This window comes from Oryzias latipes, chromosome 17, assembly GCF_002234675.1.
Source record: "Oryzias latipes chromosome 17, ASM223467v1".
Classification (NCBI taxonomy): domain Eukaryota; kingdom Metazoa; phylum Chordata; class Actinopteri; order Beloniformes; family Adrianichthyidae; genus Oryzias; species Oryzias latipes.
Window position 1 is genome coordinate 4,406,864 of NC_019875.2, and position 14,043 is coordinate 4,420,906.

General features: G+C 42.3%; 2 protein-coding genes across 3 annotated transcripts in view; both read left to right on the forward strand.

Moving 5' to 3' along the window:
• Positions 1-59: 59 nt before the first annotated feature.
• Positions 60-2,094, forward strand: LOC101171110 (transmembrane protein 14C-like). Of its 2 annotated transcripts, none has more exons than XM_004078609.4 (4): positions 60-301; positions 653-754; positions 839-926; positions 1,005-2,094. In XM_004078609.4, exons 1-4 carry the CDS (start codon positions 226-228, stop codon positions 1,063-1,065), a joined length of 327 nt encoding a protein of 108 aa, XP_004078657.1. In that variant the 5' UTR covers positions 60-225; the 3' UTR covers positions 1,066-2,094. The 2 variants fall into 2 exon arrangements, with proteins under 2 accessions (XP_004078657.1, XP_020566372.1); XM_020710713.2 differs by lacking the exon at positions 60-301 and adding an exon at positions 314-565.
• A 679-nt stretch (positions 2,095-2,773) lies between these two features.
• The window catches only part of gnal (G protein subunit alpha L), a 48,092-nt gene continuing 36,822 nt past the window's right edge, over positions 2,774-14,043 (forward strand). Inside the window, exon 1 of the mRNA XM_023964944.1 lies at positions 2,774-3,570. Within this exon, the coding sequence (XP_023820712.1) occupies positions 3,084-3,570 (487 nt within the window). The 5' untranslated portion in view covers positions 2,774-3,083. The remainder of the gene's footprint in view (positions 3,571-14,043) is intronic.

The following is a 14,043-nucleotide window of genomic DNA, read 5'->3' on the forward strand; positions in this document are numbered from 1 at the left end:
ACGTATGTGATTTGCTTTTATTTTGAAAGTCACAAGTCCACCCAGGAAGTGAATGGTTTCCGGTAATCTTTGAAAATGCCTGGAACCGAAGTTAGTTTTATTGTCGGGTGATAGTTGTTCAGTCGCTAATTTTTGTAATGAAAATTGAATTTAGTCGTACATTTGTCTGAACTTCGGTGGAGCCAAACTTCTGGTTGAAAAGCGTTAATCGTTAAATCGGAGGCCATGGCCGTCGACTGGACTGGGTTCATGTATGCTGCTCTGGTGTCAGCAGGGGGAGTTGTGGGTTACCTGAAAGCAGGTATGTGAGCAACAACTAATTGTGTTCAGACCCTGTTAGATAAACACTCATTCTGGTGAATTTCCATCTGTGTGTGAGAGCAGACAACCATGCGGACTATCCATTTAGAATTTGTTGTATACATCTATGTTTGCTGCCTGTCGGTTTGGGTGTTGAAGCAGGGCTACGATGGAGGATGCTGGGAAATCAGTTTATTATTCTTAACTAATAAGAGACGGCCGCCCCACACAGATCAGACATTATGTCACACAAACACATGCAGAGGTGCAACACATGAGTTTGCCGAGTTTCTCTAATGAAAGATGGTGGTGAAGATTTTTCCTGGACTCACGAAAGACCCGTCTTTTCCAGGAAGTGCCACCTCGCTGGCAGCAGGGCTCCTGTTCGGCCTGCTGGCTGCTCTGGGCGCTTATCGCACGTCTCAGAACCCCAGGAATGTGCTGGTTTCCTTCGGTGAGTGGCTGCGTGTATTAAGACTGAGCTTGGCGTGTCTGGAAAGCTGCGGCTTTCTCAAACTCCCTGCCGTTTCTGATGAAGGTGCAGCGGGAACGCTGGCTGTGGTGATGGGACTGAGATTCCTCAGCTCAGGGAAGTTCATGCCAGCTGGATTCATGACCTTAACCAGGTAACTCCCCTCCTGATAAGTAAGACTGCGGTCTGAATCTGTTGAACGTCTCTTATCCTTCTTTTGTTTGTTTTGCAGTGGACTCATGCTGGTGAAGATTGTTTTTGGAGTATTGAAGAGAAGCTCGCATTCAACTTGAGCTTTAGCCGTTCGGCCTGTCAGTGTCAGTTTTTGTTGAGTTTTCTCCAGATTTATTCAGTCAAGCAGCCCTACCATCAACATAAAAACACAAATACTTGAATACAAATCAAAGGAAACTTTGTTCCGCTTAAACAAACGCCTTTTGCTTTTGAACTCATGAGACTGAGTCGATCTAAACTGTTTTATCTACACAAATCAGGGCCTATAGGGCAATAAACATAACCACTGACCGACCTTCATGGTGGGGTAGCTGGACTTTAAACCGGCAACCCTCAGGCCAAAGGCTCATGCCTCAAATAACAGGAAGAAAGGCTAAAAGAAAGGGCAAATTCTGCAAGTGGATTTCACACTACTGCTCTCAAACTGTTGTTTGGATTTTTTTTTAAATAACCGAGCTGCAGTTACAGACTCCGACCAGTGGGGGGTAGCCTGCTTACGATACTCATGTCCATCCTGCGCTGAACTGGTCTGTTCTGTTCTGCACCTCCTCCTCCTCCTCAGAAGGATGGAGGTGTTGGTCTGTCTGAGAACAGCACACAGAACAATCAAATATATCCAACCATCTCGATCCCGCTGCAGCACTTCCGAGCTTTGCCTCCACTGGATTCCTCAGCATCATTGTCATCTGGGTGACAGCTATTCCTCAGTGGAAACCGGGTCACGTGGGTCACATCTGACCTCAGCAGGTCTGAAAGGAAAGAAGTATTTTTCAGTGGTTTGGTGAAATGAAAACCTCACCTGCAGGCCGACGGAGACATTTAAGGTTTAAAACGTCCCCCAAATACCTGAGAGGACTGAAGCAAGACTGTCAAATAAGAGACTAAAAACCTCCTGCAGAAAAGAATCCATCCGTTGGATGCCTGATGGATGGAGCTGCTGGATGCTGGACATGTCAACCACCTGAGAACATGGAGTTTAATGTTCAATTTCCAGCTTCTTGGCATATTTAAAGTCACTCAACAAAAAGTTTTGATGCACTGGCATTCTCTTTGGTTTGTCCATTTACAATAAAATGTTAAAACTGTGACCTGATTCGGTTTTTTTGAATAAAACAAACATCTGGAAAAGAAAAATACGAAATTCCTCAGATTTAAAAAAAAGAAAAACTGAAAGTCAAATAATTTAGCATTGGAACTTCATTTCCATCTCTTAAGCAAAAATGATGTTTATATTCTGTTATGAAACAAAATATACCAACAGTGTGAAATCAAGAACTAATAATTTACTAAAAACAGGAACTCAAACGACTTTAGAGATCCACAGCAGAAGAAAAGCAGTCACTCAAAGTACCGGTAAGTACTTAAGTGAGTTTTTGGTACTTCAGCTCATTAAGTTTGTAGTGACTGAAATTCATTTGACTGACAGTTTTCCAGAAGGATTTCCCTGGCGATCCTGGGATTTGCTGAACTGGAGCGCGCGCACCAGGAGAACCCAGAATTCTGCGTTTTTCTTCAACATTTGAAAGTTGATCAACATGTCAGGGGAAGATGGGATCCCATGAGAAGGGTCGTTGGTTTTCCGAAGGAGCGTGTCCCGTTAACGTGCAGCCGTCCCTCCTCCCGCGCGCGCCAGAGCTCCAGAATGCAGACACGAAACGCGCGGAATGAGAATGATGAAGAGCATTCTTGAAATGGCTTTGCTGTAGTAGCGTGACGCGCCGCGCATTGCCCCTAACAGCCGCGCAGGCGGATCGCTGGGAGTGAGCGCCGCGCCGTGCGCGCTCGTCCGCGGCGGCGCTTTGGGGTGCTTACGGTAAGGTGGTGGACCCGCAGTGTCCGCTGAAGGATCAGGTGATCCACGAACTACGAAGCGACGGCTGACTGAGGAAAATGCAAAATGACATCTAGCAAATGTCGGAGCGGACTTCATTCACACGTCGGGCTCAGATTCGGATTGAAACCGCGCGGCGGAGACGCCAATGACGCGATGGCTCGTTAGGGCTGACTGCGCATCTGCGATCCTTTTGATTTTTTAATTTATGAGAAATCCCACTGACGGGCAGATCTTGGTTTCATCATGGGGCTGTGCTACAGTCTGCGCCCCCGGCTCTTCGGGGATCTGAGCGGCTCCATCTCCAACGCCACATCGGACTCGGACCAGCCTCCCGACGCCGCCGCGCCGACTCGCGCCGGGGGATCGCGCCAGGAGGACACCGGGGGATGCGGGGAGACTTCGTCGCTACGCGGCGGCGGGGGCCTGGTGCGCCCCGGGGACTCTGCCAGGCTCTCGGCTGGGGAGCACCGTCGTGGAGACTCCGGCACCGACGGTGTTCTCATCCAGAATGGGGGCGGCGGCGGCACCGGGAAAGGCGCAGGAAAGGACCGCGGCCGCCGCTTGCAGCTGCTACAGAAAACCAGCACCCAAAAGCAGAAAAACTGGGACAAACTGCTGGTGGAGGAGAAGGAGGCCGAGAAGGAGGCGAAGAAAGTCAGTAAGAACATTGACCGGGTGCTGAGGGAGCTCAAACGGGAGTACAAACAGACGCACCGGCTGCTGCTGCTCGGTAGGTGCTTCCCTCCGGTTTGCTTGTTTTATTATTAGGAACCCCAAACGTCCACAAACCGGGCCGTCTGCCGAGGCCTTCGGCCGCATCTGATCTGTGGGTTGTCGGTGCAGAACCGTCACCCCCGCGCGCGCGTCCCTGTCCTGATCCCCGCACGTTTTGGGGACTGTGGAGGAAAGCCACGCAGGCGTTGTGTTGGCGGTCCAAACGGACCCGCATAGGCGGGTGAGAGGAGCACAGGAGCCGGATAAATAAGGGTGTGACATCTGCTGAGGGACAAATCACAAGTGTGTAGACGAAGCTGACCTCTTCACACCAAACGGGCCCGTTTGAGAGGAATCCTCTGCGTGAACAGATCCTCGTCACAGATACACTTTTCATCTTTTCAGTACATTATGTTCTTTATGCTGTTACTCAGCAAGCAGGAGGAATCCGAGTTTTCCCATCAGAGTATCTATCATTCTATACAAATGTCTTATTTTTCATTACTTTAACCCAAAAGTCAGCCAAAACAAAGATCTCTCCATTGTCCAAAACAACCCAAGTTAGGATGTTTTTACCCCAACTTTGAGGTCAAACTTTTTTAAAAGGCAGGAAAAAACTTAGATTGTGTTGAAATGACCCCCCCCCCCAAAAAAAAAAAAAAAATTACATTGACCCAAAAATGTGTCCCATCAAGTGTTTTAAGAGTGAGAGAAAGCCTTTAGTCTGCCAACCTTTACCAGGAGACATTCAAAACAGATATTTTGATTTTGAAACATCAGAATCGGTTTTAATAAATAACTTTTCAGTCCAGTGTGTGTCCACAAAATAACCAGATTTTCCCCTATTTGAATCTCGACACAGTAATACAGCACAGGACAGTTTGAAAAGGTGACTGTGCTTTCATAAAAATCCCAAACGGTGCTGTTGACATGAGACAAAGTCCCGTAACACAAATACCGGTAATTCATGGGGTTTGTGGAATTCCTCTGCTTGATCCATAAGTTCTTTATTTACTGTTCAAAGCGGAGCGCTTTGTTGACTCAAGAGGCTGCTTGGCAAAGTCAAGTTTTATTTGTTTGCCCCGAACATCTTTAGCTAAAACTATAGCCCCACAGCCGTGTGTTTGGAATGAGTCATCCTGTTCCCCAAAGGCCGTCATTATTTCTCCTGTGGGGGGGTCATTGTTTTGTGTGACAGTCAATGATCAGCATTGCTTTGTCTTATGGGTTTCCAAACAAAAACATGAGTCCATTTTACACCACAGATATTCTTTTCTTCTCACATTTTTTTTGTGTGTGTGTGCAAACGAACAAAACTGAAGCGTTAAATGTCGTCTGGAAATGTTTGGCAGATCCAAAGAGCGGCCTTTGAATTCAGCTCTATTGGAAGCGCATGTATCATAGCAGTGCTAACCAACACAGATTGAGTTTTCAGGCTGCAGCAGAGCTGCAAACACCCACAGTGTTTCGCTTCATGTCTTCAACTTTGGGGGAGGGAATGGTTACAGTCAGTGCAGCTTGATGAGGAAAATGCATGTCACCACTAGCAGAATAAACCAGGACTCATTTCAGGCTTGTTGTCCCACTTGATTCCACACAGAGTGTATTTATTTAACCCTAAAAAGTGCAGAGCTTCTTCTCTCTCCATCATAAAAGGCCACCAATTTGATTTCCTGTTTACACAGTTGTTGCTAATGACACTAAAGGAAGAAACGACCCGGCCTAATGAAGCCTCACAGGGAGCCGCCATGCATTCGTTCACGAGCCAGCGCTGAAAGGATGTGGCATGTTTAACCGAGTTCGGTTTGGACGCCTCCCACCTCTCTGGAGTCCTGCTCCTTTTGGGACCCCTCTACACGAGCCCCAGACCCCTGAAGGGCTTCCTGAAGAGGCCCCCAGAGCTCTTTGCAGGTCTCCAGTGGGACTCCTGTTGCATGATGGGGAACTGAGGTGGTTTTTGTTCCTCTGCAACTGGACACCTTTCAAATAGTGTTGCGTTTCAAGACGACGTATGCCAGCCAATCTGGGTCACTTTATCAGTTTGTATTTACTGCAGGTATTCAGTTAAATAATGATAGACGCAGGTGCCACACACTCATCCACAGCCTGGCTGGAGCCCAGGCCGGACGGGATTTTTCTGCAGAACCACAGATGAAGGCTAAATGGATCTCATCACCTCACACTCATTGGATAGAAAGATAGATCTGTACGCAAAAAAAAAAAGAGACACCAAAAATGATTGAATAACAAATGTGTGATGTTTTAAAAATCAATGCAAGTTCATTCTAATCCAGGTTTTTGCAATGGGCTTTAATCTCACTTTGTAATGATTATATAACCACATTTTTTTGTTTGTATTTGCTGTTTTTTGGCATCATGAAAGCTGAAAAACGTTTTTTTTTTTAAAATGGAGATGCGTTTAGATCTGGCTTGTAAATCAGGGGTTTTATAAACAATAGAAAGAGAAGAGCCTTTTATTGTTGGGTGAAAATGCACTTTTCTTTGTCAGCATCTTTTACATTGTATCTATACTTTCAAAGCAACAAGAAACCCTTGTGTCAAACGTGTTTGGGGGGTGAAGGACGACACAACTATCCCTATAGGCTTCATTCTACAAGAACACAGGCGCAGGAACCGGAAATTCCTATGATTTCAGGGAAGGAAGTTCCCTTATTGTTTGGTCTTGTGGATCTGCCTCTGCGCTGCGATTGAGATGTTATTTGTGGCAGCGATGTCCTGAACCGGCCGTGTCACACCTTATCACCTTCACAAGCTCGATCAACAGGCTGCAGCGGCGGACAGAGAGGAGGCGGCGGCCTGTAACCTGCTGGAAGTCACCTCTGAGTGCCGTGGTGATGAATTGTTTCAGCGTTTGTTTGCTTTCGGCGCCGCTGTCCTTCACCGGCAGAACGCACGTTTTGGAAAGTCTTGCTCATCTGGACGCACACGGCGCCTGCCTCGTCTTCCTGAACTTTGCTTCTGTCTAAATGAGCTTTATCATTGGCCATTGCTGACCTTTGCCACACTGTCGGTTCCCAGTCAATGCAATCACACACAGGAGGGACCGGAGCATGCGTTGTTCTCAAATTTATGATGCAGATAGCTGGGTGGTAATTGTCTCAATACTTGGATGAGTTCCACCAAAGGGAGCTGCACTGGGTTTGAAGGACATTGGACCGGCCTCCTTCTCCATGTTTTCTCCACGTTGGTCTTTATTAAGCGCCTTTGTCCCTGCAGAGTCCTGTTCTTTGCAGCTTCACGATAAACATTTCAAGAGAGGTTAAATTTAGCTGCATAGAATCTGGATGTGGGCCTCGTTTATACAGTACATACTTCAGTTATAGTCTGGGCCAGTAAATAAGAGTTTTTTTTGTTTGTTTTTTTAAATGCGGGAGATAGCTTTTTCAAGTGTAAGTTATTTTTAGGTTTCTTTCTGTCAGTCCACTGACTGTTATTATCCACGCCCAGCCTGGAAGCCCATGTCTTGGAGTTCATTATATCAATGCATTAACAAGCAGAGCTTTCTTAGAACCCACATTGGAACGGAGAACGGGATGTTGTGTTTCCTAGAATCATTTAGAAAGGCTTTGGCACTTGTCAAAGGTGAGAATGAGCGGCGATGGTTTTCTCCCTAAAACAACTGGATGCTTTTCTGAAAAACAGAAAAAGGGGAAAAAATCTGAGAAAGAAGATTTAAAAAAAAAATCTATGAGTTATAAGTTACAAAATCTATTTTTTTGAAAAGTCCTGTTAAAATGACAAGGTCTTATTTAAGTTGTCTCTCTAAAGTTTGTCTAATTGGGTTAAGATTTGGGGAATTTCTCGGTCCGTTTTTTTTTTTGGCCTTGTTTTGCTTCAAAATAAAGTTTTGATCCTGCAGACGGTAAAGATACAAACGATTAGTTTGTTGTTTTGACGATCAGTGGGACTGAATAAACTTAAGACAGAGGAAAAATATACGCACTTTTGTGAAATATGTCTTTATACCGACACTTTTTAAAGTCCCACTCCGATCATCTTCTGATCTATTTCCAAAGCGTTCCCAGTGGTCGTTTAATTAGGATTATGCTGTTTTTAGCTAAAAAAACAAAAACTGTCATTTTCTGGGACGTAGTTTAAACGCATCCTGAGTTCATTCGAAATTCACCTCTGCTTTGTGGGCGGGACCGTTTACGCGGAGTGAGCCCACCCTTACTTCCCATCATCTGTTTACGCTCCCTCCTGCTAGCTTAAAGCCCCTCACACCCCCAACGGTGAAACAAAAATGGCAAGCGATATCGTTGGATCTTTTTCAAATTCCATTTTTTGTTAAACTTTTATCTTTATCCTCCATCATTAGAAAGATGAACATGTCAAAAACACCAAAGACAGCATTTTCATTGGAGTGGGTTTTCACAAACCAACACGTGTTCAAATAAACACGCATCAGTTATGAAGTTTTATTTTCTGTTTCTGGATGTAAGAAATGTGTCCGTTGAGTCTTTTCTGGTCTAGTCTTTTCAAGCTCTTGACCCTCCTGGCTGCAGGAGGATCAGTTTAGCATTGGAAACGTACAGTGGTGGACAAAATTGTTCAGTTAAAGAAAGAAAGTCCACAATGTTCACTGAAATGACTTGAAACCTTCAAAAGTAACAATAAATTAAAATTTATTGAAAAGTAAACAATCAAAATCAGCCATTACTTTTGAGTTGTTGATTAGCAGAATTATTAAAAAAAACAAAAAACTAATGAAATAGGGCTGGACAAAAATGATGGTACCCATAACTTAATAAACCTTTTGAGGCAATCACTGCAATGAAACGGTTTCTGTATTTGTCAATGAGCCTTCTGCACCTGTCCACGGGTATTTTGGCCCACTCCTCATGAGCAAACTGCTCCAGTTGTCTCAGGTTTGATGGGTGTCTTCTCCAAATGGCGTGTTTCAGCTCCTTCCACAGATGTTCAATGGGATTCAGATCTGGGCTCATAGAAGGCCACTTCAGAATAGTCCAGCGCTTTTCTCTGAGCCATTCTTGGGAGTTTTTTGGCTGTGTGTTTTGGATGGTTGTCCTGTTGGAAGACCCATGACCTGCAACTGAGACAAAGCTTTCTGACACTAGGCAGCACATTTCTATCCAGAATGCCTTGATAATCTGGAGATTTCATTTTACCTTGTACAACTTCAAGACACCCTGTGGCAGATGCAGCAAAGCAGCCCCAAAACAGAACTGAGCCTCCTCCATGTTTCACAGTAGGGACAGTGTTCTTTTGGTTGTATGCTTCATTTTTGAGTCTACCAACATAGAGCTGATGTGTCTCACCAAAAAGCTCCAGTTTTGTCTCATCTGTCCAAAGGACATTTTCCCAGAAGCTTTGTGGCTTGTCAACATGCATTTTTGCAAATTCCAGTCTGGCTTTTTGATGATTTCTTTTCAACAGTGGTGTCCTCCTTGGTCGTCTCCCATGAAGTCCACTCTGGCTCAAACAACCATGAATAGTGCGATCTGACACTGATGTACCTTGATCTAGGAGTTCACCTTTAATGTCTTTGGAGGTTGTTCTGGGCTCTTTGGATACAGTTCCAACTATCCGTCTCCTCAATTTGTCATTAATGTTCCTCTTCGTCCAGGGAGGTTGGCTACAGTCCCGTGGGTCTTAAACTTCTGAATAATATGTGCCACTGTCATCACAGGAACTTCAAGCTGCTTAGAGATGGTTTTATAGCCTTTACCTTTATGTTGTTTGTCCATAATTTTATTTCTAATGTCCTGGGACAATTCTCTCCTTGACTTTCTGTTGTCCATGTTCAGTGTGGTTCACACCTTTTAACCAAACAGCAACGTGACTATTTGTCTCCCTTTAAATAGGCAGACTGACTGATTATAGGTTTGAAAACAGCTGTGATGTCAATTAAAGGACAGACCTGAGTTCATCATGACCCCCTGGGCAATTAGTTCTCAGTCTTTTATGGAGGTACCATCATTTTTGTCCAGCCCTATTTCATTAGTTTGTTTTTTTAAATAATTCTGTTAATCAACAACTCAAAAGTTATAGCTGATTTTGATTGTTTAATTTTCAATAAATTTTAATTTATTGTTACTTTTGAAGGTTTCAAGTCATTTCAGTGAGCATTGTGGACTTTCTTTCTTTCTTTGACTGTGGGGTACCAACAATTTTGTCCACAACTGTATTTTTGTGACGTGTGCAGACTGCAGAATGGGATGTAGTGCAGATGGGAGTGCTCATGTCATGTGTGTTGATTGGAAATGTGACAAAAGGCTGGACAGTGCCTCTCAGAGTCCAGATTTTTTTTTTCCTCTCTAGCGTGTGAGGAAGCCTTAAAGGAGAAAAACATTGATGGAGCCTGACTGCTTTACGTGGGAATTCAATGAGGCAGTTTTTCTTTTATGTTTCTGACGTGTAAATGACTATTTGGAATGGAGAGTTGCATTATATTTTGGGGTTTCTAATCATTTTACCACATTGTTTATTTGACTGAGTTTTTGCCAAGTTATGAAGCTCAGTATTTTCTGATGAAATGATGAAAAAGAAAAAGATTCTGTGCAGTATTCTGCTTTTTAGGTAGTTTATTGGCGATCTGCTTTATTGTTGCTTTGACTATGCAACTAGTGATACAGTTGCTGAGATTTTTTCCTTGTTCAGACCGTGCGGGTAAAACAGACTTTCGGCGTTAAACTCATCAAAGTGAGCGTTCAGTAAAGTTTGTGAAGCTGGAATCAATAATAATTGCTTTTTAGTGTGGTTGAGAGATAGCCACGTGAATGTAAATATACTTCTCAGACAGTGCTTCCATAAAAGGACAATAATTTATGCAGCAAAATGTGCTGCCGGATCATTCATGGGAGCTGACAGCATCCTGAGTTTCCATGCAATGCTGTCTGTGACCGCTAGAGGGCAGTGTGGATCAGTCACTGTTTTGACCTTGCTTTTTAAGGTGCAGAGCCTGAATTCGTTCCTCTGTTAGTTTAACATTGTGGAAGTGAATGGAGTTGGCTTTCTCCTCTACATTTGAAGAGTAAAATTCTAACTTAGTTTTCTTGTTTGAAAACTCTGTGGCTCCAATTTCACTGTAATAGTTGTTTTATTTTTTACATATCTGTCTTGTGCCATAAAGTGTGCCTTTCTGTAAAGCAACCTTCACTTTTATCTTTATGAGTGCTAAGGACTTGAAGCAATCAAGCAGTTTGGTTAGGTTAGCATCAGGTTTGGCAGGTTTTATGAGAGGTTGTTTAATGAAGGTTAAGACAAAGCCTTCACAGTTGGTGTCATCTGCAAATAAAACAAAAAGTGCAATGGTGGACAATGAGAGCCTTGACAAATCCACACCTCATCATGTTACAGAGGAAGTCAGAGTACAGCAAACATCAAAACACCAACAGCGGCTCTTCTGCCTCTTTAAGCACGACTTTTACCGCCCCGTTCTCCTAGAAACTCCCGATTTCCTACACAGAGAACACTGTTTGGGGTCTGGATTGTTTGAAACATTGATGATGGTAAAAGTGAACCGCCAAACTTTAAGAGCCTGACACAAATCCTTCAGTTTCCGAGCTAAGTCTGATCTTTTTGGGAATTGGAAGGTAAACATTAAAGAGTAAATATACCATTTGAATGAGCAATTATTTATCCTGAACACATATTCTGTTTGCAGAGGTGAGGCAGTGTGCCTGACAGGTGTGTTACCTGTGGCAAACATCACTGTTGGACTGTGTGTTCACTTTGAAATTTCACACAAAGCAAAGAGAAGACAATTTGGGGTTTTCAGATTACCTAAGACGCGGTTCAAAACCCTTTTTCTTTTGGACTTTGGCCGCTCCTGCGAGGTGAAATCTATGGCGCTGATCTTACATCATTGCTGTGAGACAGCACAATCACGCTATGGGTGCATCCCGCCACCAAAGCTCGTTGCTGATATCTGGGTTATGTTGATTCATCAAACAGGAGAAAAGAGCCAGAAGACGCTGCTGTGAGGTGGAGTGGGTAACCTGACTTCCTGACCCGTTTTAGCGCTTTAGACAAAACTGAAGCTGTTTATCTCTCGCAGTTATAACTGGCCAAAACACGGAGTCCAATCGACTCAAATATTTTTCTGCTATCGCGGTTCTTCCCTTGAATTAATCCCAGAAATCTTTAAAGAACGGATGGACCCCCCTCCCCCCCAGAAAAAGATGCTCTGATAATTTACTATAAAAACAAAATGCTGACATGAACATCATGTTGAAGCATAATGCATCAGATCATACAAATAAGTTGTTCTGCATTTGCTAAAAACTGATCCACAACCAAAACATAAGGAAGAGATTAGAAACATTTTAACGTAAAATAACTGTGTTTCCTCTGCATTTCTTTTATGTTTACAACATTGACTTTTGGATCAACGGTGTCTTTTATTCTTAAAAAAGTGGGTTTTCTAAATAAACAATCTGGCTTCCATCATTTGCATCCATCAGACCGTAGAAAGTTTGTTTCGTTGTTGTTTCTGGGACGTCACGTTTTATGATACTTTAGCACATAAAATATTTTTTTTTAAAAAGTGGGTTTTAGAGAAGAATAAATAAAAAGAGGATTTAAACACAATCAATAGAAAAACAGAATCTAAACAATCAATCACAGTAAAGTCACTTGTAAAGGCTTACATAATTTATTGCTTCCAAGAAAACTGTTGATGTGTGTAGCAGCTGTACCAGCATGACACTGGCTGTATCTTTATGAATCTGTAGTAAAATCCTTAATTTGACAAAGTTCAAAGGAGGTGATTCTTCCTCCTATTGATCATTTTTTTATGGCTAACTCTATTTTAAATCCTTGAGTGAGGGATTTTACTGCAAAACAGACACACACGATAAAGTGACCTGTTGAATGGTGGCAGCAGAGAGAAAAGTAAATAATGTCTGCTTCACAATCCATAAAATATAACGTTTTCTTTAGTAAGATCTATAAAGCCCAACATTTCCTCAAACTGAAGTGACTTTGTTCCTACTTCATTATTTTTATGGTACCTTGCAGTTTGTATTGTAAGTGTTTACTCTCCAAGCATTTCCTTTTGAATGAGTTTATCTGGTTTACTCACACGCACTCGTCATGGGTGCATTTTGTAAAAGTAGATCATAATATTTTTAACATTTATGAAAGAAATGTACACAGACTCAGCAGATATGCATACATTTTTTATTGGAAACATTTCATTAGAGATCCTCAACAGAAAACACTGGAAACCCCCACGATGCTTCAGCGCAAAGAAAATCTTCTATTATTCTGATGAAATACGGTGTGGAGCATTGAAAGTGTGCGTTTCCTGTTACAGTCATGAGAACATATTGCACTTTTTATTGAAACATTAACTGTTATATTTGATGATGAATCTGCTACTTGGAGGTATATCAAGTACAGTATAGACCACGTACAGGTCGTGTAGGAAGTATACCAACTGAATACTTCTTCAGGCTAAACTTGAACATTTTAAATGTAAAAAAGTACACTTCCAAGTAGCTAGAGTACTGGCTAATGTAGCTAAACCAAACGCTCCAGGAGGTGTTTTAAAACTACAATACAGTTGAGGTCAAACAAGCTAAAATTGGGATCTAATACCATGTTTTGAAATATGAGATTCTGCCGAAAATGTACATTTTGAGTGATTTCAATGGTCAAACCAAACATTTCCTCACTACACAATGTCAAATTTGACTTATGGATTTTGGTTTTAGCTCTCCTCTTAGCAAAAGTAGTCATTGTATGCATACTATATAAGTATTCTTGGTATATCCTCCAGTAATGCGGGTTTGTCCTCTGTAGAGGACATTTCTAAACCTGAATTTCCCCCAAACGATGCATACTACTGAATTAACTTCTTTGGTTTCTACAGGGGACAGTTGGGGCTTTTCAGTGATATGAAATGTGAAGGGGTGGGCTCTAGGAATTGTAGTTTTTGGAGGATTAAAAAAAATTGGCAAGACATTTTTACTATTTTCTGGTAGCCAGGAAGCTTGACAGAAAATGAGGCAAAATACCTAAAGTTTACTCTTTATGTACCGATCTTTATATTACAAGTTTAAAATGTTCCAGTTTAGTTTGATAAAGTATTTCGTTAGTATACTTTCTATACTATACTATACGTTTAGTGTACTTGATACACTTATAATCAATTATACTCATTAAAATGAACTTCAAGTGTACTACTTTTACTAAGGGTTTCTTGGATAATCAAGGCATTCAGGTGGCAGTTACCCTTAGCAAAAAGTACTCTATTTAAGTGTACTACAAGAATACTAGGTCTATGCTAAAGGTGAGGCGGCAAACTTAAAGTTTACTTTTTATATACTGTCTATACATTGTAAGCTTAAAATGTTTCAATTTAGTCGAAAGGAGTTTTCAGTTAGGGTACTTTCTACACTATACATACATGGTTTATACTGGATATACTTATACTCAAGTATACTTTATAGAATAAACTTCAAGTGTACTACTTTTTGCTAACGGTCTCTTGGATAAAGAA